Source organism: Prinia subflava, chromosome 4 (assembly GCF_021018805.1).
Source record: "Prinia subflava isolate CZ2003 ecotype Zambia chromosome 4, Cam_Psub_1.2, whole genome shotgun sequence".
Taxonomy (NCBI): Eukaryota; Metazoa; Chordata; class Aves; order Passeriformes; family Cisticolidae; genus Prinia; species Prinia subflava.
The window spans coordinates 73,228,905-73,251,367 of NC_086250.1; the positions used below are offsets into that span (position 1 = coordinate 73,228,905).

Below are 22,463 nucleotides of genomic sequence, written 5' to 3' on the forward strand. Positions count from 1 at the left end.
TCCAGGTGTGGATCAGGAGGAGCTGGAATTCTCCAGGTGTGGATCAGGAGGATCCCGAATTCTCCAGAGGGATCCACAGTCCCTTAGGTGACGGAACTTCCAGGAGCTCCTGAGGCGTGGATCAGGAGGGGCTGGAATTCTCCAGGTGTGGATCCAGAGGGATCCAGAATCCCCCAGGTCATGAAAGTTCCAGGAATTTTCCAGGTGTGGGTCAGGAGGATCTGGAATTCTCCAAATGTTGGAGCTTCCAGGAGTTTTCCAGGTGTGGATCCAGAGGGATCCAGCATCCCCATGTGTGGATCTGGAGCTTCCAGGAGCTCTCCAGGTTGGGATCAGGAGAATCTGGAATTCTCCAGGTGCAGATCCAGAGGGATCCAGAGTCCCCTAGGTCATGGAGCTTCCAGGAGTTTTCCAGGTGTGGATCAGGAGGATCGGGAATTCTCCAGGGGTGGATCCAGAGGGCTCCGATGTCCTCCAGGTGTTGGAGCTTCCAGGAGTTTTCCAGGTGTTGATCCAGAGGGATCCACATGTGGATCTGGAGCTTCCAGAAGTTCTTTGGGTGTGGATCAGGAGGTTCTGGAATTCTCCAGGTGTGGATCCAGAGGGATCCAGAGTCCCCCAGAGGCCTCTCCCGGTGCCAGTGAATCCCCTTGGCTCCATCCCGTGGAGAACACACCGGGATTTCAGGAGATTCCCTGGATTTCGTGGTGCTTTAGGGATTTTTCTGGCTGGAGGAGGAACTCAGGAAGTTCCCGTGGGATTTGCAGCGTCCTGAGCGGGATGGGATTGGTGGGAACAGGACAGGGCTGGAGTTTGGAAAGGCGGGAAAAAGGAATTTCCAGTGGGAAACCCGAGGAACACTTCAGGGGATGGATCCAGGAGCTGCTTTGGTTGGAAAGGGATCATGGAAAGCTGGATTCCAATGGAATGTTGAGTGTTGGGATTGGGATGGATCCTGACGGGCTGAGAGAGCTGGGAATGTTCCCCTGGAGAAGGGAAGGATCCAGGGAGAGCTTCCAGCACATTCCAGGGCCTGGAGGGGCTCCAGGAGAGCTGCAGAGGGGCTGGGGACAAGGGACAGAGGGACAGGACACAGGGAATGGCTCCCACTGCCAGAGGGCAGGGCTGGATGGGATCTTGGGCAGGAATTCCTGCCTGGAATGGAATTGCCAGAGCAGCTGTGGCTGCCCCTGGAGCCCTGGAATGTCCAAGGAAGGATTGGAGCAGCCTGGGATCATGGGAGGTGTCCCTGGAATGAGCTCTGAGGTTCCTTCCCACCCAAACCATTCCAGAATTCCACTTGGGATAAATCTCCGGCTTTTTGTGTTCCCGGACGCGCTTTGGGTGAGAATCTGATCCTGGTTTTCCTTCCCTCTGAGGATTTCAGGCTCTGTCTCCATGGAAAGCTGGGAGAAGCCCTGGGACATTCCCACTCCTGCTATTCCAGATTGCTCCAAGCTTTCCTTGGACATTTCCAGGATCCAGGGATTCTCTGGCAATTCCATTCCAGGCAGGAATTCCTGCCCAAGATCCCACCCAGCCCTGCCCTCTGGCAGTGGGAGCCATTCCCTGTGTCCTGTCCCTCTGTCCCTTGTCCCCAGCCCCTCTGCAGCTCTCCTGGAGCCCCTCCAGGCCCTGGAATGTTCTGCAAGCTCTCCCTGGATCCTTCCTTTCTCCAGGGGAACATTCCCAGTTTTCCCAGGCTGGCTCCAGAGCCCTGGAACAGCTCCAAGGTCTCTGGATTCGTTCCCATGGATTCCGGAGCTGTTCTGGGAATTCCCTGAGCTCTTCCCTCCCCACTGGGAATTGTCCCTTTCCCTCCCAGCTCATTCTGTCCATGGAATTCCCTTTCTGGGTTTTCCTCCTCTCCGCCTTTTCCGTGGATAATTTCCCAGCTCCAGCCTCGAGTATTCCCTGAATTTCCTTTTGGGGCCAGTGTGGCACCGGGAATGTCCCGAAGCCCTGGAGCTGCTCCCGTGTGCTTCTCCTCAGAATCCCGGGATCCCTGAGCTTGGAAAAGAATTCCAAGGGCACCGAGCCCAAGCTGGGCCCGACCCCCAGCCCAGAGCACTGAGTGGAATTCCAGGAATTCCTTGGAATTCCTCCAGGGGTGGGCACTCCAAAGCTGCCTGGGCAGCCCCTTTCCTGCCCTTTCCATGGGGAAATTCCTGCTGTTCCCAAGCTTCCAGAGGGATCCAGGTGTGGATCCAGAGTCCCCCGGGTGATGGAGGCACCAGGAGCTCTCCAGGTGTGGATGTGGAGGATCTGGAATTCTCCAGGTTTGGATCCAGAGGGATCCAGATTCCCCCAGGTCATGAAACTTCCAGGAGTTTTCCACGTGTGGATCAGGAGGATCTGGAATTCTCCAGGTTTGGATCAGGAGATTCTGGAATTCTCCAGGGTTGGATCCAGAGGGCCCTGGTGTCCTCCAGGTGTTGGAGCTTCCAGGAGTTTTCCAGGTGTGGATCCAGAGGGATCCAGCATCCCCATGTGTGGATCTGGAGCTTCCAGGAGCTCTCCAGGTTGGGATCAGGAGAATCTGGAATTCTCCAGGTGTGGATCAGGAGGATCAGGAATTCTCCAGGTCTGGCTCAGGAGGATCCGGAGGCCCCATATTCCCTGTGGGAATTTGGTCGCTCCCGGAGCTCCCGTTGGTGCCAATTCCAGCCCTGAATTCCCTCCAGGAAGGTGCTGGCAGGAATTCCTCCCAGAAAATCAGGAGCAGCCTCTGGAACAGCCCCAGTGGGGCTGGAAATCGGGAAAATTCCTCCTGGAGGGATCCCGATCCTGGTGGATTTGAGGACCTGGATCCTGGGAATTCTGGGATTTGATCTCCGAGGGCTTTTCTAGCCTCAGCAATTCCATGAGCCATGAACCACATCCCTGGAACGGCTCCATGAGGAAATTCCCAGTGTCCAGTTTGGGACAAGATCCGACCTCTCCGGAGGCGGGGTTGGGAAAATCCCAGCGGAATTCCAGAGGAAAATCCACAATTTCCAGCCTTTTGTCCCCCTCCATCCTGGGGGGTTTCAAACTCTGGAATTTTTTCCATGAGGAGCCTTGGAAATGGAGAACTTTGGCCACTTCCATGAGAATTCCATGATTCCTTGAGGACCCGGGTAGGAATTCCCAGGATTTGGGATACAGCCATGGCTGGAAATCCGTGGATATCTCCAGGATTTAGGGCCGGATTTTATTGTTGTCCGGGGGTTCTTTTAAGGAAAATCCGGAATGATGAATCCAGGTGGGATCCCAGCATCCCCTGGGGAGCTTTGGATGGGATATTCGGGAATGTTGCTCCATGGAAAAGGTTGGGAAGCTTTGGAGGTGGAGTCAAATCCTTGGGAATGTTCAAAAAACCCGGATTGGGGAATGTGGGTGAGTGGAGGTCTCTGAGGGCTTTTACAACCCCAACAATTCCATGATTTTCTTTGGGAATGAGGAAAAATCCAGCTCTGGGCAGGGGTGGGAATGAGCCAATCCAATCCCAAGCATTCCACGATCCTGAAGAACAAAACTCCAGGGTTTTTTAAGGACATGGGGCCCAAAAATCCAGGAAGGTGGGAAAAAAAAATCCAGTAGGACCAAAAAAATTTCCCCCTCTGGAATTGTGGGAATGCTGAAACATTCCCGGATCCTCTCCCCACTGGAAAGGTCAGGAAGCAAAAAAAGCAGGAAATGCGGATAATTCCGGCTCCGGAGCGTGGGAGGTTGATAAAAAGGATCCGAGGAAATATCAAAGGCCGGGATTTCGGATCAGCAGGAATTTGGGAACATCAGGAGCTGGGGAAAAAAAAATGGGAAGAGGCTGATCCAGCTCCGTTTTTTGGGTTTTTTTTTTATGGAAATGCTGAAAATTTGGGATATTCTGGGGAAAAAAAAAATTAAAAGCTGGAATGTTCTGCTCCAAGCCGGGAACGAATCCGGAGCTCGGATTTCTCCGGGAGATGTCTCGGAACGCGAAGTTTCCCGGTAACCAAGGAGAGAGGAATTCCTAAAAATATCCATTCCCAAATTACCGGGCTCGGAGAGCGCATCCCGAAGATCTCCGGGAACGGGGCCTGGGAATTGTGGAATTCCGGAGGCTTGGGATGAGGATGGGGCTCTCCCGGTTTTCCAGAGGGGGGAGTTGAGGGAAATCGAGGCAGGGAGGAATTGGGAGCACAAGGAATTCCAGAATCCCGAGGAATTCCGCAGAAGTGGAGATGGGGCTCAGGTTCTCCCAAGGATTTTGTCGGAATTCCTTCAGAACCGTGGGATTCAGGCGGAGATAAACAGGATTAGGACAATTCCCAACAATTCCCCGCCGGATCTGGGTGGGAAGGGGGGTCTGATCCCAAGGAAAACGGGCAGGATGAGAGGGAACCGCCTCAAGCTGAGCTGGGACTGGAATATCTGGGAAGAATCCTTCCTGGAAAAGGTTGGGAAGGGCGGGAATGGGCAGAGCAGGGCAGGGGGAATCCCCGTTCCCGAGGGAATTCAAATCCCTGGCTCAGGGCTGGGAACGCTCCCGGCGGGATTTCCAACCCCAGGGATTCCAGGATTCCATTCCTAACCCAGGAATGGCTGACGGGAGAACCTCGGGAATTTCCCGTTCCAAACGGGAACGGAGGTTCCAGGCTTGGGAATTCCCTCAGGAAAAGGGAACTCCCCAGGAATTTCTGGATTTCTCCCGGATTTTCTGGTTGGATGTGGCAGGTCCTGGAAGGACAAAATTCCGGAGCTTCCTGAATTCCCACGTGGATCCCGGATGGAGGACGGATCCAGTGGGATTGAGACGGGAGCTGGGAATGACTCAGGAGGCGGGAAAAGGGATGAGGATCCCGGAATTCCCGCCTCTGGAATGTGGGTACGGAATTCCAGCTCTTTGGAAGGAGCTCAGTGCAGGTGGAGAGAATTCCCTGGAAAAGCGTTCCAGGGATCCCAGTAAATCCCATGGGAATTTGCCCATGGAATGGGATGGACTTGGAGAGGCGGGGAAATTCCAAGCTGGGATCCTTGGGAGTGTTTTGGGATCTGGAGAATCCTGGATAACTCCAAATTCTCTGGAATGGGAATTCCAGGATTTCTGCTCTTTCCTCCTGGTGCAGGTTGATCCCAAAATTCCCGGAGCTCTTCCCAAGGCTCCGTGTTTATCCCATGGATCTGAGCCCTGAGGCCATTCCAGAAACTTGGGATTCCCGGGAATGTGTGGGATCATCGGCAGCTCCGGCTGCTCCTGGATGAAGGGACGGAATTACACAAAATCCTGGAATCCTGGAATGCTTCGGGTGGGAAAGGAGCTCCAATCCCATTCCAAGGGCAGGGAAACTTCCGCGATCCTGGAGCTCCGATTTTTCCTTGGACACTCCCGGGGGTCCTGGGGCAGCCACAGCTGAGCTGATCCCAAAAACCGGGATCGAGCCCATTCAAATCCAGCGGGATCCAGGGAATTCCAGCTCCTGGCACAGCCGTGGGATCGGGACGGCTGTTCCCAAATCCCACCGATCCCGGATTCCTCAGGGAGGCGATTCCAGGATGTTGGGGAAACCCGGAGGATCCGGAGGGGTCGGGAAGATCCAAAGGCACCTGGATTCAGCAGATTCCCAGGAAATTCCCAGGCGTGGATATCCCTCCAATCCCACCCAGAAACCCCTGGGATATCCGGAGCTGGGAAGGATCCAAAGGGATCAGATCCAGGAGGGATTGGAATATTCCTGCTCCTGCTGCTCCCACCTTTCCCTAACCCGGGAATGGCGATGGAAGCGGCCCAGGGAATCAAAGGAGGGAATCCCAAAAAAAAGCTGGAATGCCGAGCACATTCCATGGGAAACCAGGGAGAAATTCCCTTTTCCGGCACTGGGGGAGCAGCAGGACGCTGGAATGGCTGGATCGGGACAAACCCCGGGAATGCTGGCTGAGGGATGCAGGAGGGAAAAGTGGGAATGAGGCTCCGATCCCAGCGGGAAATCCCGGAAAAAGCCAAAGTTTCTGGGATCTCCCAGCCGGAAAGGGAGATTCCCATCTCCAGCAGCTCACCACCGCTGGGTGGGGACTTCCAAATGCTGGGAAAAGACGGGAAAAGATGGAAAATCCGGGAGGTCTGTGGGCTGGCTCCCATCGGTTTTCCCGCCGGGAATTCTGCTCCATGGGTTTTTTGGGACTGCCGGTGAATTCCCGCTCCTCCTGCCCCCATTCCTTGGATCCGAGCTTGATAATTCCTGGTTTCTTTTGGGGTTGGGAGAATCCTGCTGCTCTTCCAGCCCTGCAGACGTAGGAATTCCGGGAATGGGTTGGGAATGACCTCAAATCCCATCCCCAATCCAGGGATGGGATCCCTCCCGCCATCCCGGGCTGGCCTTGGGCACTTCCAGGGGTTCCCAGAATTTCCAGGGATTCTGAGCCCTTCTGGGAATTCCCAACAATTCCAGAGATTCCCAACAATTCCAGGGATTCCAAGCCTTTCCAGGATTTCCCAACAATTCCAGGGATTCTGAGCCCTTCCAGAATTTCTCAACATTTCCAGGGATTCTGGGCCCTTCCAGGATTTCCCAACAATTCCAGGGATTCCAAGCCCTCCCAGGGACTCTGAGCCCTTCCAGGGATTCCCAACAATCCCAACACTGACCAGACACTCCAAAAACCCAGGAAAATCCCTTTTTTTTGGGATCTCCCATCAGGAAACGGAGATTCCCATTTCCCTCTGGCAACCTCCGGGCGGTGACTCCCAACCGCCACAAAAAAACAACGGGAAAAGCCGGAAAACTTTTACGGAAAACCGGGGGGTTTTCCCCCATTTTTGTTTCTTTTTTTTTTTCCTGCCGGGAATTCTGATCCGTGCATTTTTTTTTGGGAATTGCAGGTGAATGGAGTGAACGTGGTGAAGGTGGGGCACAAGCAGGTGGTGGCGCTGATCCGGCAGGGCGGGAATCACCTCCTGATGAAGGTCGTGTCCGTCAGCCGCAAGCCCGAGTCCGAGGAGGGCGGCCGCAAGAAGGGTAGGCGGGAATTCCGGGAATTCCGGGAATCGCAGGATTCGGGAGGACCCCAGGGAGGAGAGGGAATGGCGGGGAGGGGAGGCGGGGATGGGAAATTCCGGGCGGGAAGGTTGGGATGTGCCGGGTTTATGGGATGTGTTGGTGTCGGGATGCACCAGTTTTGGGGATGCGACGATTTTTGGGATGGTTCCATTTTTGGGATGCGTTGATTTTTGGGATGTGGTGATTTTTGGGATGCGCTGGTTTTTGGGATGCGCTGGTTTTTGGGATGCGTTGATGTTGGGATGCGCCACTTTTTGGGATGTGCTGTTTTTTGGGATGTGCTGGGTTTTGGGATGCGTTGATTTTTGGGATGTGCTGGGTTTTGGGATGCGCCGGTTTTTGGGATGCGTTGATTTTTGGGATGTGCCGGGTTTTGGGATGCGTTGATGTTGGGATGCGCCACTTTTTGGGATGTGCCATTTTTTGGGATGTGCCGGGTTTTGGGATGTGTTGGTTTTCGGGATGTGCTGATTTTTGGGATGTGCCCACTTAGGATGTGTTGATGTTGGGATGTGTCGGTTTTTGGGATGTTTCCGTTTTTGGGATGTGCCATTTTTTGGGATATGCTGGTTTTTGGGATGTTTTCATTTTTTGGTATGCACTGGTTTTTGGGATGTGCCACTTTTTGGAATGTGCTGATTTTTGGGATGTTCCTTTTTTGGGATGTGTTGATTTTTGGGATGTGCTGGTTTTTGGGATGCACCACTTTTTGGGATGTTTCCATTTTGGGATGCGTTGATTTTTGGCGTGCGCTGGTTTTTGGGATGTGCTGATGTTGGGATGCACCAGATTTTGGGATGTTTCCATTTTTGGCATACACCAGTTTTTGGGATCCGTTTGATTTTTGGGATGTGCCGGGTTTTAGGAAGTTTCCATGTTTGGTACATGCCGGTTTTTGGGATGTGTTGATGTTGGGATGCACCAGATTTTGGGATGTGCCAGTTTTTGGGATGTGCTCATTTTGGGATGCGCTGATTTTTGGAATGTTTCCGTTTTTGGGATGCGCTGGTTTTTGGGATCTGTTTGATTTTGGGGATGCGCTGTTTTTTAGGATGTTTCTATGTTTTGTATGTGCCGGTTTTTGGGATGTGTTGATTTTGGGATGCACCACTTTTTGGGATGTTCCCATTTTGGGGATGTGATGATTTTTGAGATGCACCAGTTTTTGGGGTGTGCTGATTTTTGGGATGTTTCCATTTTTGGGACGTTTCCATTTTTGGGACGTGCTGATTTTTGGAATGCGTCAGTTTTGGGATGTGCTGATTTTTGGGATGTGCCGGATTTTGGGATGCGTCGGTTTTGGGGATGTTTCCATTTTTGGGATGTGCCATTTTCTGGGATATGCTGGTTTTTGGCACGTTTCCATTTTTTGGGATGCACTGGTTTTTGGGATGCGCCACTTTTTGGGATGTGTTGATTTTTGGAACGTGCTGATTTTTGGGATGCGTCAGTTTTGGGATGTGCCCATTTGGGATGTGTTGATGTTGGGATGCGCCAATTTTTGGAATGTGCTGGTTTATGGGATGTGCTCATTTTGGGATGTGCTGATTTTTGGGATGTGTTGATTTCTGGGATGCATGAATGTTTGGGATGCAAAGATTTTTGGGATGTTCCCCTTTTTGGCATGCGCAGGTTTTTTGGGATATGTTGGTGTTGGGATGCAACGATTTTTGGGATGTGCTGATTTTGGGGATGTGCCCACTTGGGATGTGTTGATTTTTGGGATGTGTTGATTTTTGGGATGCGACGATTTTTGGGATGCAAAGATTTTTGGTGTGTTTCCATTTCCAGGATGCAACAATTTTTTGGGGATGTTCCCATTTTTGGGATATGCCCTTTTTTTGGGATGTGTTGATTTTTGGGATTGTGCTGGTTTATGGGATGTTTCCATTTTTGGGATGCACCATTATTTGGGATGTTTCCATTTTTGGGATGCGTCAGTTTTTGGGATGCACCAATTTTGGATGTGCTGATTTTGGGATGTGAAGGTTTTTGGGATGCACCCATTTTGGGATGGGATGCGACGATTTTTGGGATGCGCAACGTTTTGGGATGTGTTGATTTTTGGCATGTGCTGATTTCTGGGATGTTCCCATTTTGGGATGCGACGCTTTTTGGGCTATGTCCATTTTTGGGGATGTGCTGATTTTTGGGATACACCCATTTTTGGGATGCACCCATTTTGGGGGTGAGTTGATTTTTTGGGATGTGTCCTATTTTGGCATGCGTTGATTTTTGGGATGTGTTGATTTTTTGGGATGCAGCAATTTTGGTATGTGCCCATTTTTTTGGGATGCATCATTTTTGGGGATGCTTTGATTTTTGGGATGTGCCCATTTTTGGGATGCACCCATTTTTTGGAATGTGCTGGTTTTGGGGCGTGTTGATTTTTGGGATGTGAAGATTTTTGGGATTTGCCCATTTTGTAATCTACTGGTTTTTGGGATGTGTTGATTTCTGGGATCCATAATTTTTTGGGATTTGCCCACTTTGGGATGCGCCGATTTTTGGGATGTGCCGATTTTTGGGATGCACTGATTTTTGGGATGCACCAGTGCTTGGGATGTTTCCATTTTGGGGATGCGCTGGTTTTTGGGATGCATTAACGTTTGGCATGCAAAGATTTTTGGGATGTGCCATTTTTTGGGATGAGCCACTTTTTGGGACGTGCTGATTTTTGGGATGTGCCCCTTTTTTGGGATGCTCCCATTTTTAGGACGTGTCAATTTTTGGGATGTGCCAGTTTCTGGGACGTGCTGATTTTTGGGATGGGGGTGGGGCAGGGAAGCTCAGGAAGGTCCCAACCACATCTGTGGAGTTGTGGCGTTTTTTGGAAATTGCTTGGATTCCCAAGAGCCGGAATTCTTGCAGTTGGGGTTTTTTGGGGAATGGCTTGGATTCCCAAGGTCTGGAATTCTTGGAGTTAGGGTGTTTTGGGTTTTTTTGGGAATCACTTCCGTTCCCAAGAGCTGGAATTCCTGGAGTTGTGGTATTTTTGGGGAATTGCTTGGATTCCAAAGGTCTGGAATTGTTGGAACTGGGGTGGTTTTTTTTTGTTTTTCTGGGAATGGCTTCAATTCCCAAGGTCTGGAATTCCTGGAGTTGTGCTGTTTTTGGGAATTGCTTGAATTCCCAAGATCTGGAATTCCTGGGATTGTGGTGAACAAGGAGTTTTGGGAGCTCGTGGATGTGGGAAGGGAGGGATGGGCTGGGAATTCAGGGAGAGATTTAGGAGGGATTTGGGGAGTCCCGGGATGGGTTTTGGGAATCACTTTTGGGATTTTTGAGAATCTGGAATTCCTGGAATTCCTGTCAGCTGCTCCTCCTGGGGATCAGCTGCTCCAGGCTCCAGCTCCACCTGGGAATTGTCAGGATGGGAAACAACCCTGGGAATTTCTGGGAATGTCGGGGGTAGGGTGGTGATCCCAAAGGAACACCGGGAATTCCAGGATGGAGCCAGGGAGTTGCTGTGGGAATTCCTGGGCACGGCTGGTCCTGGGGGATCCCAGGAAGTTCTGGGAATTCATTCCAAGGGCTCCCGATTCTGGGAGCAGATCCCAGAGCTCAGACAGGGCAGGGATTTGTCCGGAAGGAACATCTGGGAGGACAGGAAGGAGCCAGGTGGGGTTTGGGGGGATTGGGAATGGAATTCCAGGGAATGGGAAAAAGGGAATGGGAAAGGGGATGCAGTTATGGGGGCAGGAAAAGGGGATGGGAAAAGGAGTTAGAATTATGGGGATGGAAGCGGAGAGATGGGAATTTGGGAAGCAGGAGCAGGATGGGATGGAGGGAGAGGAGCAGGAAGGTGGAAGTGGGATGGAAGTGGAGGGATGGGAGCAGGGATGGAAACAGGGAATGGGAATAGGGATGGGAACGGGATGGGGGCAGGGAATGGGAATTGGGAATGGGAATAGGGATCCGAACAGGATAGGAGCAGTGGGAGAGGAACAGAGGGATGGAAACGGGACAGGAGCAGGGAATGGGAACAGGGACAGGAGCAGGGAATGGGAACACAGGGACAGGAGCAGAGGGATGGGAACTGAGATGGAAGTGGAGGCATGGAAAGCAGGAATGGGAATGGAAGCAGGGATGGGAGCTGGGAATGGGAGCAAGGATGGGAGTAGGGATGGAAACACCAGGATGGGAGCTGGGATAGAAGCAGAGGGATTGGAGCAGGGGACGGGAGCAGGGGATGGAAACGGGATAGGAGCAGGGAATGGGAACAGGGACGGGAGCAGGGGACAGGAGGGACAGGGGCAGGGATGGATGGAAACGGGAATGGAAGCAGATGGGAACAGGGATGGAAGCAGGGGATTGGAGTAGGGGTGGAATCAGGATGGAATCGGGGGTTGGAGTAAAGAATGGAGTCAGGGGGATGGGAGCAGGGATTGGAGTAGGGAAGGAATCGGGGGAATGGGAGCAGGGATTAGAGTAGGGATGGACTCGAGATTGGAGCAGGAATGGAATCAGGGATGGGATCAGGGGGATGGGAACAGGGATGGGAGTAGGAAAGGAATCGCGGGAAGGGGAGCAGGGACTGGAGTAGGGATGGACTTGAGATTGGAGCAGGAATGGAATCAGGGATGGGATCAGGGGGATTGGAGCAGGAATGGAATCGAGGATGGGAGCAGAGATGGAATTCGGGGGATGGGAGCAGGGACTGGAGTAGGGATGGACTCGAGATTGGAATAGGAATGGAATCAGGGGTGGAATCAGGGATGGAATCAGGGATGGAATCGGGGGGATGGGAGCAGAGATGGAATCGGGGGGGTGGGAGTAGGAATAGGATCAGAGGGATGGAATCAGGATTGGAGTAAGAATGGGAGCAGGGATGGGAGCAGGGGATTGGAGCAGGAATGGAATCAGGGATGGGAGCAGGGATGGAATCAATGGATTGGAGTAGGAATGGAATCAGGGATGGGAGCAGGGATGGAATCAATGGATTGGAGCAGGAATGGAATCAGGGATGGGAGCAGGGATGGAATCAATGGATTGGAGCAGGAATGGAATCAGGGATGGGAGCAGAGGGAGGGAATCAGGGGTTGGAGTAAAGACTGGAATCAGGGATGGAGCTGGGGGATGGGAGCAGGGGATTGGAGTAGGAATGGAATCAGGGGGATGGTACCAGGGCTGGAATCAGGGATGGAGCAGAGGGATGGAATCAGGGATGGAATCAGGGATGGGAGTAGAGTGGAATCAGGGATGGAGCAGAGGGATGGAATCAGGGATGGAATCAGGGATGGGAGTAAAGAGTGGAATCAGGGGGAAGGGAACAGGGGTTGGAGTAAAGGATGGAATCAGGGATGGGAGCGGGGCTGGAATCAGGGAGTTGGAGTAAAGGATGGAATCGGGGGGTGGGAGGGGGGATTGGAGTAAAGGATGGAATCAGGGATTGGAGTAAAGGATGGAATTGGGGGATGGGAGTAAAGGATGGAACCAGGGATGGGAGTAAAAAGTGGAATCAGGGGTGGAATCGGGGATGGAGTAAAGGATGGAATCGGGGGGTGGGAGCGGGGCTGGAGCAGGGGGATGGGATGGAGCAGGGAATGAGGGGGGGGCCGGGATCGGGGCCGCTCCCAGCGCAGCACGCGGGGCTCGGGGGAGGGAAGGGAGGGAAGGAGGGAAGGAGGGAAGGGAGGGAAGGAGGGAGCGCCGCTGGCACGAGGAGCTCCAATTATCCTGTCACGGCACAGAGGCACGAGCCGCGGCAGCGGCTGGCGGCCTCGGGAGCCCGGCCGGGAACTCAGCCGCCAATAATCCTCGGGAATTCCGCCGGGAATCGGGAATTCCGCTCGGGCCGCTCCCGCCGCGGGTGAGCCGCTGCCCCATGGGCGCTTCCCGGCGCTTCTCCCGATCCCGATGCTCGCGGCCGCTTTTCCAAGGGCTCCGAGGGGCGCTGGGGGACCCGGGGGGGGGCGGGGGCGGGGGGCTCTGGCCGTGTCCCCCCCACCCCGGTGACAGCGCCTGTGTGGGCCCGGCTGGGGCTGAATCCGCCCCGCTGGATCCCTGCCGCAGGCACGGGGATGCTCGGAGCTGCGGTTGCCATGGCAATGCCGGAGCGTTATTCCAGCATTGTCAGCGAGGAGCGGGCGAGGAGGAGGAGGAGGAGGGAGAGGAAGGGCTCTCCACTCATCCCCGCTGCTCCGGGGCGGTGTGGGGGGCGCTCGGGGAGAGCGGGAGCGGCGGGAGCGCGGGGGGATCATCCCGGGCCGCGCGTCCTCGGGCAGCTCCACGGCCAGGACGAGGAGGAGGAGGAGGAGGAGGAAGAGGAGGAGGGTGGGGAGGGCTGAGGCGCTCCGGAGGAGGCCGAGCTCAGCCCGGACTCATCCCCGCATCCCCGGCGGGGCCATGGCCGGGGCTCGGCGCTGAGCGGGGGGCGCGGAGGGGAGGAGGGGGAGAAAGAGCCCCGGCCGCGCGTTCCCGAGGCGCGCCCCCGCGGGCGGCGGGGCGCGCTCCCGCCGGGAGCCATGAAGAAGTTCGCGTCCACGCGCAGCCTCAATAAGATCCTGCAGCAGTGCGACTCCTCGTCCCGCGAGTACGAGGAGATCCAGGCGGTGGAGAAGAAGTGGCACCTGCACCTGGCCACGCCGCGCAAGCTGCGCGACAAGCGCCGCAAGATGCCCTCTCTGTTCCTTGCAGCGCCGCCGCCGCCCAAGAGAGCGCCCAGCACCACCCTCACGCTGCGCTCCAAGTCCATGACGGCCGAGCTGGAGGAGCTGGGTAAGGCCGGCGGAGGGGGGATTCCCGGGAATCCGGGATGGGAGCGGTTTCCCGGCGTTTTCCGGCGTTTTCCGGTGGTTTTCCGGCCGTTTCTGGGGGTTTCCCGGCGTTTTCCGGTGGTTTTCCCAGTGGTTTTCTGGCCGTTTTCCCGGTGGTTTTCCCGGTGGTTTTCCGGTGGTTTCCCGGCTGTTTCCCGGTGGTTTTCCGGCGGTTTTCCCAGCGGTTTTCCCGGCGGTTTTCCAGTGGTTTCCCCTCGGTTTCCCAGCGGTTTTCTGGCGGTTTTCTGGCGGTTTTCCGGTGGTTTCCCGGCTGTTTCCCGGTGGTTTTCCGGCGGTTTTCCCAGCGGTTTTCTGGCGGTTTTCCGGTGGTTTTCTGGCCGTTTTCCCGGCGGTTTTCCGGTGGTTTTCCGGCGGTTTTCCAGCTGTTCGCACGCGCGCCGTGGGGCCGGGGCGGTGGGGGGTGTGGGAGGCTCGGGGAGGGGGGAGGAGGATTCCTGTGGCTGTCCGGAGGGATGTCCAGAGGGATTCCAGAGGGATGGATGGATGTCCAGAGGGATGTCTGGAGGGATTGTCCGGAGGGATCCGGCGCTCTGGGGGTGCATCCCGGCGGAGGTGGGCGTGGGAAGGACGTTGGGAGTCTCCAGGTGGGCGTGGAGGAGTTGATGTACCCTGGCCTTGGGCATCCTGATCCCTGCCCTGATCCATTCCCTGATCCACTCCCTGATCCACTCCTTGATCCACTCCCTGATCCATTCCCTGATCCATTCCCTGATCCATTCCCTGATCCCTGCCCTGATCCCTGCCCTGATCCATTCCCTGATCCACTCCTTGATCCACTCCCTGATCCCTGCCCTGATCCACTCCCTGATCCCTGCCCTGATCCATTCCCTGATCCACTCCCTGATCCATTCCCTGATCCCTGCCCTGATCCATTCCCTGATCCACTCCCTGATCCACTCCTTGATCCACTCCCTGATCCCTGCCCTGATCCATCCCCTGATCCATCCCCTGCTCCGTTCCCTGATCCCTGCCCTGATCCATTCCCTGATCCATTCCCTGATCCATTCCCTGATCAATTCCCTGCTCTATTCTCTGATCCATCCCCTGCTCCTTTCCCTGGTCCATTCCTGCTCCTTTCCCTGATCCCTTCCTCACTCCTGTCCCTGCTCCTGCTCTTCTCCCTGTTCCCGTTCCTTTTCCTGCTCATTTTTCTGATCCCCTCTCTTCTCCTGATCCTTTCCCTGCTCCATCCCTTGCTCCATTCCCTGCTCCATTCCCTGCTCCTCTCCCTGTTCCTTTCCCTGCTCCTTTTTCTGATTCTCTCTTCTCTCCCTGCTCCTCTCCCTGCTCCTGCTCCTTTCCCTGCTCCCGATCCTTTTCCCACTCCTCTCCCTGCTCCCGATCCTTTTCCCGCTCCTGTCCCTGCTCCCTCCTCTCCCTCCTTTCCCACACCCGGCAGTCCCAGGGTTTCATTTCCCATCTCTGGGCAGATCCCAAACCCTGCCAGGAGAGCTCTGGGTGAGCTCCGGGAGAATTCCAAATGAATTCCAAGTGAAATCCAAGTGAATTCCAGGAGAGCTCCAGGTGAGCTCTGGGGGAATTCCAAGTGAATTCCAAATGAAATCCAAGTGAATTCCAGGAGAGCTCCGGGTGAGCTCCGGGATAGATCCATGAGATCTCCAGGAGAGCTCTGAGAGAACTCCAAGAGATCTCCAGGAGAATTCCAGGAGAGCTCCAGGATAGATCCAGGAGAGCTCCGGGAGAACTCCAGGAGAGCTCTGGGTGAGATCCAGGAGATCTCCAAGAGCTCTCCAGGAGAATTCCAGGAGATCTCCAGGGCTGCTCCATCCCGCTGCCACTCCCACATTCCCTGCTGCTTCCCCATCCTGCTCCACATTCCCAGATTCCCTGAAATCCTCTCTGCTCCCACCACTCCCTGCTTCCCACCGCCAGAATTCCTGCTTTTTCCCAGCCCTTCCCTTTTCCCGGATCCGGTAGCACTTTCTCCCACGTGGGCTCCTGAATCCCGGGAAAACTTTGGAGCTCCAGAACTTGGTTGGCTCCAAGGCCATCCGTGCTTCCTCCTGCCCTGGGAATTTGGGATTTTCCATGTGGGAATGTGGCCGTGGCACCCTGGAGCCTCAGCAGGATCCCACATTCCCCCTGCTTTTCCCTGTTTTCCATGTTTTTCCATGTTCTCCTTGGTTTTCCATGTTCTCCCTGTTTTCCATGGTTTCCATGTTTTTTTCCATATTCTACCTGCTTTTCCATACTCTCCCTGGTTTTCCATGCTCTCCGTGGTTTTCCATGCTCTCCATGGTTTTCCATATTCTCCCTGTTTTTCCATGCTCTCCCTGTTTTTTCCATGCCCTTCCTGGTTTTCCATGCTCTGTTTTTCCATTCCTTCCAGTTTTCCGTGCTCTTCCTGGTTTTCCAAGCTCTCCCTGGTTTTCCATTCCCTCCTTTGTTTTTCCATGCCCTCCCTCTTTTTTAATTCCTTCTGGTTTTCCATGCTCTCTGTGGTTTTCCATGCTCTCCGTGGTTTTCCATGCTCTCTCCCTGTTTTCCTTGCCCTTCCCAGTTTTCCATTCCCTGTTTTTCCATTCCCTCTGCTTTTCCATGCCCTTCCCAGTTTTCTGAGCCTCCTCTTGCTCCCTGCTCTCCCCCCCACAGCCGGATCCTGCGGGATCGGGACTGATCCAAACATTCCAGGACTGGATCAGCCGGGATTGATTTCGTCCCTGGCCTCTGCCTGGATTCCCACCCTGCAATTCCCACCCTTGGTTCCCGGCTATTCCCAATCCAAAGGTTCTCTTTTTGGCGGGAATTCTTGGGAGCAGAGCCAGACCGGCTCCTTTTTCCCACTTTTTCCCCATCCCGGATCCTCGGGTTCCTCCTTCCAGCAATTCCCAGTTTTCCTGGGATTGGGAGCGGGATCTGGAGGCAGCTCCAGCTCGGATCCCACAATCCCTGGGATTTTTTCCTGGGAATTGCAATGCCCCATTGGAAGTGGAATTCCCATGAATCAAGGAATGGGCTGAAGCCGTTCCAGGGAAAATGTGGGATCCGTCCTCTTCCCATCCTTCGCTCCAGCTTTTCCTGTGGATCGGCATTCCCAGGATTCGGCTTGGAGCCGCTCTCCTTCCCAGGGACATTCCCAAGGAAAGCTCTGCCGGGTGCTTCCCGCCCCGTTTTCCATGGATCCCAACCCCCCTCTCCATGCCCTTCCCGACCCTTTCCCAGCCATTCCAACGCCCCTGGAAGAGCAGATTCCAGCGGGATGCCCAGGGATCCCTCCTGTGCCAAAATCCAGGATGCAGGGAATCGCCCTGGGAGCTTTTCCGGAGCTTTTCCCATCACTTGGGATGGAATTCCAGCCAATCCCTCTGGATTTCCCGCCAATCCGCCTTCCCCGGATCCATGAGGAGGGCGAGGGGTGATCCCAGGCTGGAGCTGGGATAAATCCCAAATCCTGGGTCAGAGGGACGATCCTGGTGGATCAAGGCCGGAATTCCGAGGTGCCCCTGCCCAGATCCCCCATCCCAAAATCCGGGAATGGCGGCGAGGGCCGGGAGCGGGAATGGCGGGAATTGCGGGAATTGCGGGAATCGCGCCGTGCCGTTGATCCTGTGTTTTGTTTCCCATTCCAAGCCTCCATGCGGAGAAGGAAAGGGGGTGAGTGAAGCCGAGATTCCCGGGATTCCGCCCCTTCCTGCCCAGCGGGATCCAAACCCGGGGGCGGGGGGGACATCCCGGCACATCCCGAGGCTCGCTGCTCCTGCGGCGTCTCCGGGAATCCAGCCGGAATTTGGGAATTTGGGGCTCAGAGCCGCTCCAGTAGGAATTGGAATGCCTGGAATTGGAATGCCGGGAATTGTGGGATGGCCGCGTGGGATTCTGCTGGGGATGGGCAGAATGCTCCGTTATCCCAAAATTCCCGACCCTGCCATTCCCAGGTGTGATCCCTGCTCTGGGTTTTCCCCATGGGAATGGCCCGTGCGGAATCCTCGGGAATGACGGTGTCCGGCTTTATCCCAAAGAGCCAAAGCCTCTCCTGGCAAATCCAGGGAGTTTATCCTGCTATTCCTGACAGATCCAGGCAGTTTATCCCGCTATTCCTGGTGGATCCAGGCAGTTTATCCCGCTATTCCTGGCAGCTCCAGGGAGTTTATCCCGCTATTCCTGACAGATCCAGGGAGTTTATCCCACTATTCCTGGTGGATCCAGGGAGTTTTTCCTGCTATTCCTGGCATTCCAGGCAGTTTATCCTGCTATTCCTGGCGGATCCAGGCAGTTTATCCCGTTATTCCTGGTGGATCCATGTGGATTCTCCAGCTGTTCCCACCCTGAGGATGTGCTGGGAATGTCGCATGAGGGACGCAGAAAAACCGGGAATTCTTTGGTGGCAGGGCTGGATCCAGATGGGACTGAAGGTCCCTTCCCGCCCCCCCCATCCCGGGATTTTCTGATCCGGGATTTTCCTGTCCTGGTGGCTCCCATTCCCCGTTCCCCACGGAATGTGGGATCCGAAATGGGGACAGGGCAGGGAAGGAGCCGGGCGGGAATCACCGGGAAAAGCACCCAAGGGATCTTCCCAACCCTTCCCTGGAGGGGGCAGATCCACAGGGATCCCACGGATCAGGAAAATCCACTGGAGGTTCCCAAGGATTGGAGATGGATCCAGGGTGTTCTTCCCGGGTGGAAGGAAAAATTCCAGGGAGAGCTTCCAGAACATTCCAGGGCCTGAAGGGGCTCCAGGAGAGCTGCAGAGGGGCTGGGGACAAGGGACAGAGGGACAGGACACAGGGAATGGCTCCCACTGCCAGAGGGCAGGGCTGGGTGGGATCTTGGGAAGGAATTCCTGCCTGGAATGGAATTCCCAGGGAATCCCTGCATCCCTGCAATGTCCAAGGCCAGGCTGGAGAAATCTGGGATCATGGGAAGCAGTTCCATGGAATGGGATGAGCTTTAAGGTCCCTTCCCACCCAAAGCATTCCGTGCTTCCCTGTGCCACGATTCCATGGAAGGGCCCCGAGGGCCAGCCTGGAGAGCCCCAGGGCCACAATTCCCGCCAGGACAGGAATTCGGGATCTGGATCCACCTGGATCTGGGCAGCGCCATCGGGGGAGGTGACACGGGGCCGACAGCCCCAGCTTCCCATTCCGGGCGGGAATTCCGCAGGCTCGGCTCAGGAGGGATCCACAGGGATGGATCCATGGCTGCCTCCTGCCCTTTCCCATATCCCAAGGTTGGGCATTCCGGCTGGAATTCCCAAGGGAATGGATCTGCTGGGACACATCCGGGCACTGCACGGTGTTCCCAGGGATGGATCCTGGAGTGGGAATTCCATTCCCTGAACTCGGGCCCTGCCGATATTCCCGGTGTCCGTGGGCACTGGATCCCGCCCTGGACACGGAAATTTGGGATCATTCAGGGACCCGAGTCCATCCAGGCTGGGAATATCCCGGTTTATCCCAAATAAACTCCGGCTGTGCCGGAGCCCCGAGGATCCCACGGACATCTCCGTGTCCTGAGATTCCCGGGATCTCCCAAACACCCAAAACCCGGGATGAATTCCCTGCTCGGCGTCAGACAGAATTCCTTGGAATGTGGCACATCCAGGGCTGGGACAGCATCCGTGGGATCCCCGGGATGAGCGGGAGGAGGGAGCGGCCCCCGGGCTGACCCCGGGCCGGTTTTCCTTGGATTCCAGAGAAGCTGGATGAGATCCTGGCGGCGGCCGAGCCGGCGCTGAGGGCGGAGCTGGTGGAGGCCGATTCCAGGGCGGCCACGGTGAAACAGCGCCCGACGAGCCGGAGGATCACCCCCGCGGAGATCAGCGTGAGCGGCGGGAATCCCGGGAATTCCGTGGGAATGGGATGGGAATGTGGGGATGGCATGGGAGGATCACCCCCGCGGAGATCAGCGTGAGCGGCGGGAATCCCGGGAATTCCGTGGGAATGTGGGGATGGGAATGTGGGGATGGCATGGGAGGATCACCCCCGCGGAGATCAGCGTGAGCGGCGGGAATCCCGGGAATTCTGTGGGAATGTGGGGATGGGAATGTGGGGATGGCATGGGAGGATCACCCCCGCGGAGATCAGCGTGAGCGGCGGGAATCCCGGGAATTCCGTGGGAATGTGGGGATGGGAATGTGGGGATGGCATGGGAGGATCACCCCCGCGGAGATCAGCGTGAGCGGCGGGAATCCCGGGAATTCCGTGGGAATGTGGGCTGGGAATGTGGGAATGGGATCCACAGGATCACCCCCGCGGAGATCAGTGAGAGCCAGTGGGAATTCCCTGGGAATGTGGGCATGGAATGGGATGGGAGGGATGGGAGAGAGCCAGAGAGTCACCCCTGCGGAGATCAGTGTGAGCCAGGGGAAATCCCTGGAATTCCCTGGGAATGCTGGCTGGGAATGTGGGATGGGATCCACAGGATCACCCCCGCAGAGATCAGTGTGAGCCAGTAGGAATCCCACCGGGAATACGGGCATGGAATGGGAACAGGGATGGGAGCACAGGGATCAACATGAGCCAGGGAGAATCCCAGCGGGAATGGCCGGGAATGAGGGAGAGGGATGGGAGAACGTGGAGAGGGAGTGAAGAGAATGAGGAGTGGCATTCCCAGGAATGAGCGGGATTCCCAGGAATGAGGAGTGGGATTTCCAGGAATGAAAGAAGAGGGGTGGGAGCCCATGGAGAAGAATGGGAGGGAATGTGGTGCCAGGGGGAGCTGGTTCAGGAGTGGAATTCCTGGGAATGAGGAGTCGGATTCCCAGGAATGAGGGGTGGAATTCCCGGGAAAATCCCCCGATGCACAGCGGGGGCCCAGCGCTCCCTCAGCTTCCCGGGATCGCCGGGATCCAGGCCTGGGAATCCACATGGATTTCCCAGGGGAGGCTGGAAGAGCAGCTCTGGAGCAGCTCTGGAATTCTGCCGGAATCCGAGCGCTGCCTCCGAGGGGAAGCGCGGTGGGAGGAGGAGGAGGAGGAGGAGAAAGAGGAGGAGGAGGAGGATGGGGCTCGGGATTGTGCCGGGAATTCTGCGGGTGGGAGGGAGGCAGCTCCGGGAAAAGCAGGACAGGAGCTCCCGGAGCCACCCTCACCAAATTCCCGCCTGGAGCAGGCAGGGAGATGGGCTGGGACCCAGGGGGTTCTCCCAAGGTCTGGAATTCCGCCAGGTGGAGCAGCAGGAAGGTGGAGCCGAGCAGGGCCCATCCCGGTGGGAAGAGCTCCCGGTATTCCGTTGGAAGTCGGGGTGGGAATGTCGGGTCCTGCCGGCAGCATCCGGACTGGGAATTCCCTGTTTTTCCCTTCCAGTCCCTGTTTGAGCGCCAGGGAATGGCGCATCCCGGCGTCCTGGCGGGAACCGAGAAGCCCCACGTGTCCCTCCGGAAGGGAATTCCACGGACCAAGTCTGTAGGTGAGGAAAAGCCCGGGAGAATCCCTTGGGAATGAGGAGGGATGTGGAGCGGGCGGGAAAGGCTCCGCCCTTCCTGGGGCACTCCAGCTCTTGGATTTTGGAGTATTCCGTGGAATTCCATGGAATTCTGTCATGGAGGGATGCCTGATCCTGCTGGGAGCCAGGAGAATTCCAGGAGAGAACTTGGGGAGGGAATTCCAGGAATTCCTGGATTGGCTCTGCCACCCCCAGGGCTGGCACTGGGCATTCCCGGTGGGAATGGCACCTCTGGAACTGGGAATGCCGGAGGCTCAGCAGGAGCAGGACGAGGTCTGGAGGAGGCACCTGGGTGTGGGGGATCCTGGAGCTCATCCCAAAAGATTTATGGAATCCCCAAATCCCAAAACCGGCTGTGGTGGGTCCTGGATCTTATCCCAAAAGATTTATGGAGTCTCCAAGTCCTAAACCATCCCTGTGGGTTCTGGATTGTGTTCCCGAATAATTCTGGAGCCACCAATCCCAAAATCCGTCTGTGGTGGGTCCTGGACCTTGTCCCTAAAGGTTTGTGGTGCCCCCAATCCAAACCTGGCTGTGGGATGTCCTGGGCCTTGTTCCCAAAGATTTCTGGTGGCACCAATCCCAAAATCCACCTGTGGGAAGTCCTTGACCCCATTCCAGAAGGTTTTTGGTGCCACCAACCCCAAACTGGCTGTGGTGGATCCTGGAGCTTATCCCAAAACATTTATGGAGTCTCCAAACCCTAAACCATCTCTGGTGGGTCCTGGACCTTGTTCCTGAAGATTTATGGAGTCTCCAAAACCATCCCTGGTGGGTTCTCGATTCTGTTCCCAAAGATTTCTGGTGCCACCCATCCCAAAATCCACCAGTGGGAAGTCCTTGCCCCATTCCAGAAGGATTTTGGTGCCACCAATCCCAAAATCCATCTGTGGTGGGTCCTTGATCCTAAAAAACAAAGGAAAATTGGGGTTTTCAGGGGTTGTGCTGGTGCAGCTGCTCCTCTGCTGGGAATTCCATGGAAAGGCGTTGCCGAGGCTCTGGAGGAGCTGGGATGCAGCCGGATTCTCTGTGTGGGGTTTGGGGGATGGATCCGTGCGTGGGCATGGAGAAATCCCATCCCAGCATCCCAAATCCGCGGTATCCAGAGGGGAGCCGGGGCTTTGATCCTGGCTTATCCCAAGTTTTGGTCTTGGAAGTGGATCCTGCCCCAGTGCTGTTGGAATGGGGAGGATCCAGGAGATTCCCAAAGCGCATCCTGGGTTTCTGGGTGAGGATGTTTGGGAAGAGGCTCTGGAAAAGGA

At 55.7% G+C, this 22,463-nt stretch overlaps 1 protein-coding gene across 1 annotated transcript in view; it reads left to right on the forward strand.

Moving 5' to 3' along the window:
* SHANK3 (SH3 and multiple ankyrin repeat domains 3) overlaps positions 1-22,463 on the forward strand; it is a 77,074-nt gene that overhangs the window by 20,418 nt on the left and 34,193 nt on the right. The window contains exons 5-8 of the mRNA XM_063395013.1: positions 6,842-6,977; positions 13,659-13,739; positions 19,452-19,579; positions 21,063-21,165. Coding sequence (XP_063251083.1) covers positions 6,842-6,977; positions 13,659-13,739; positions 19,452-19,579; positions 21,063-21,165 — 448 coding nt within the window. The remainder of the gene's footprint in view (positions 1-6,841; positions 6,978-13,658; positions 13,740-19,451; positions 19,580-21,062; positions 21,166-22,463) is intronic.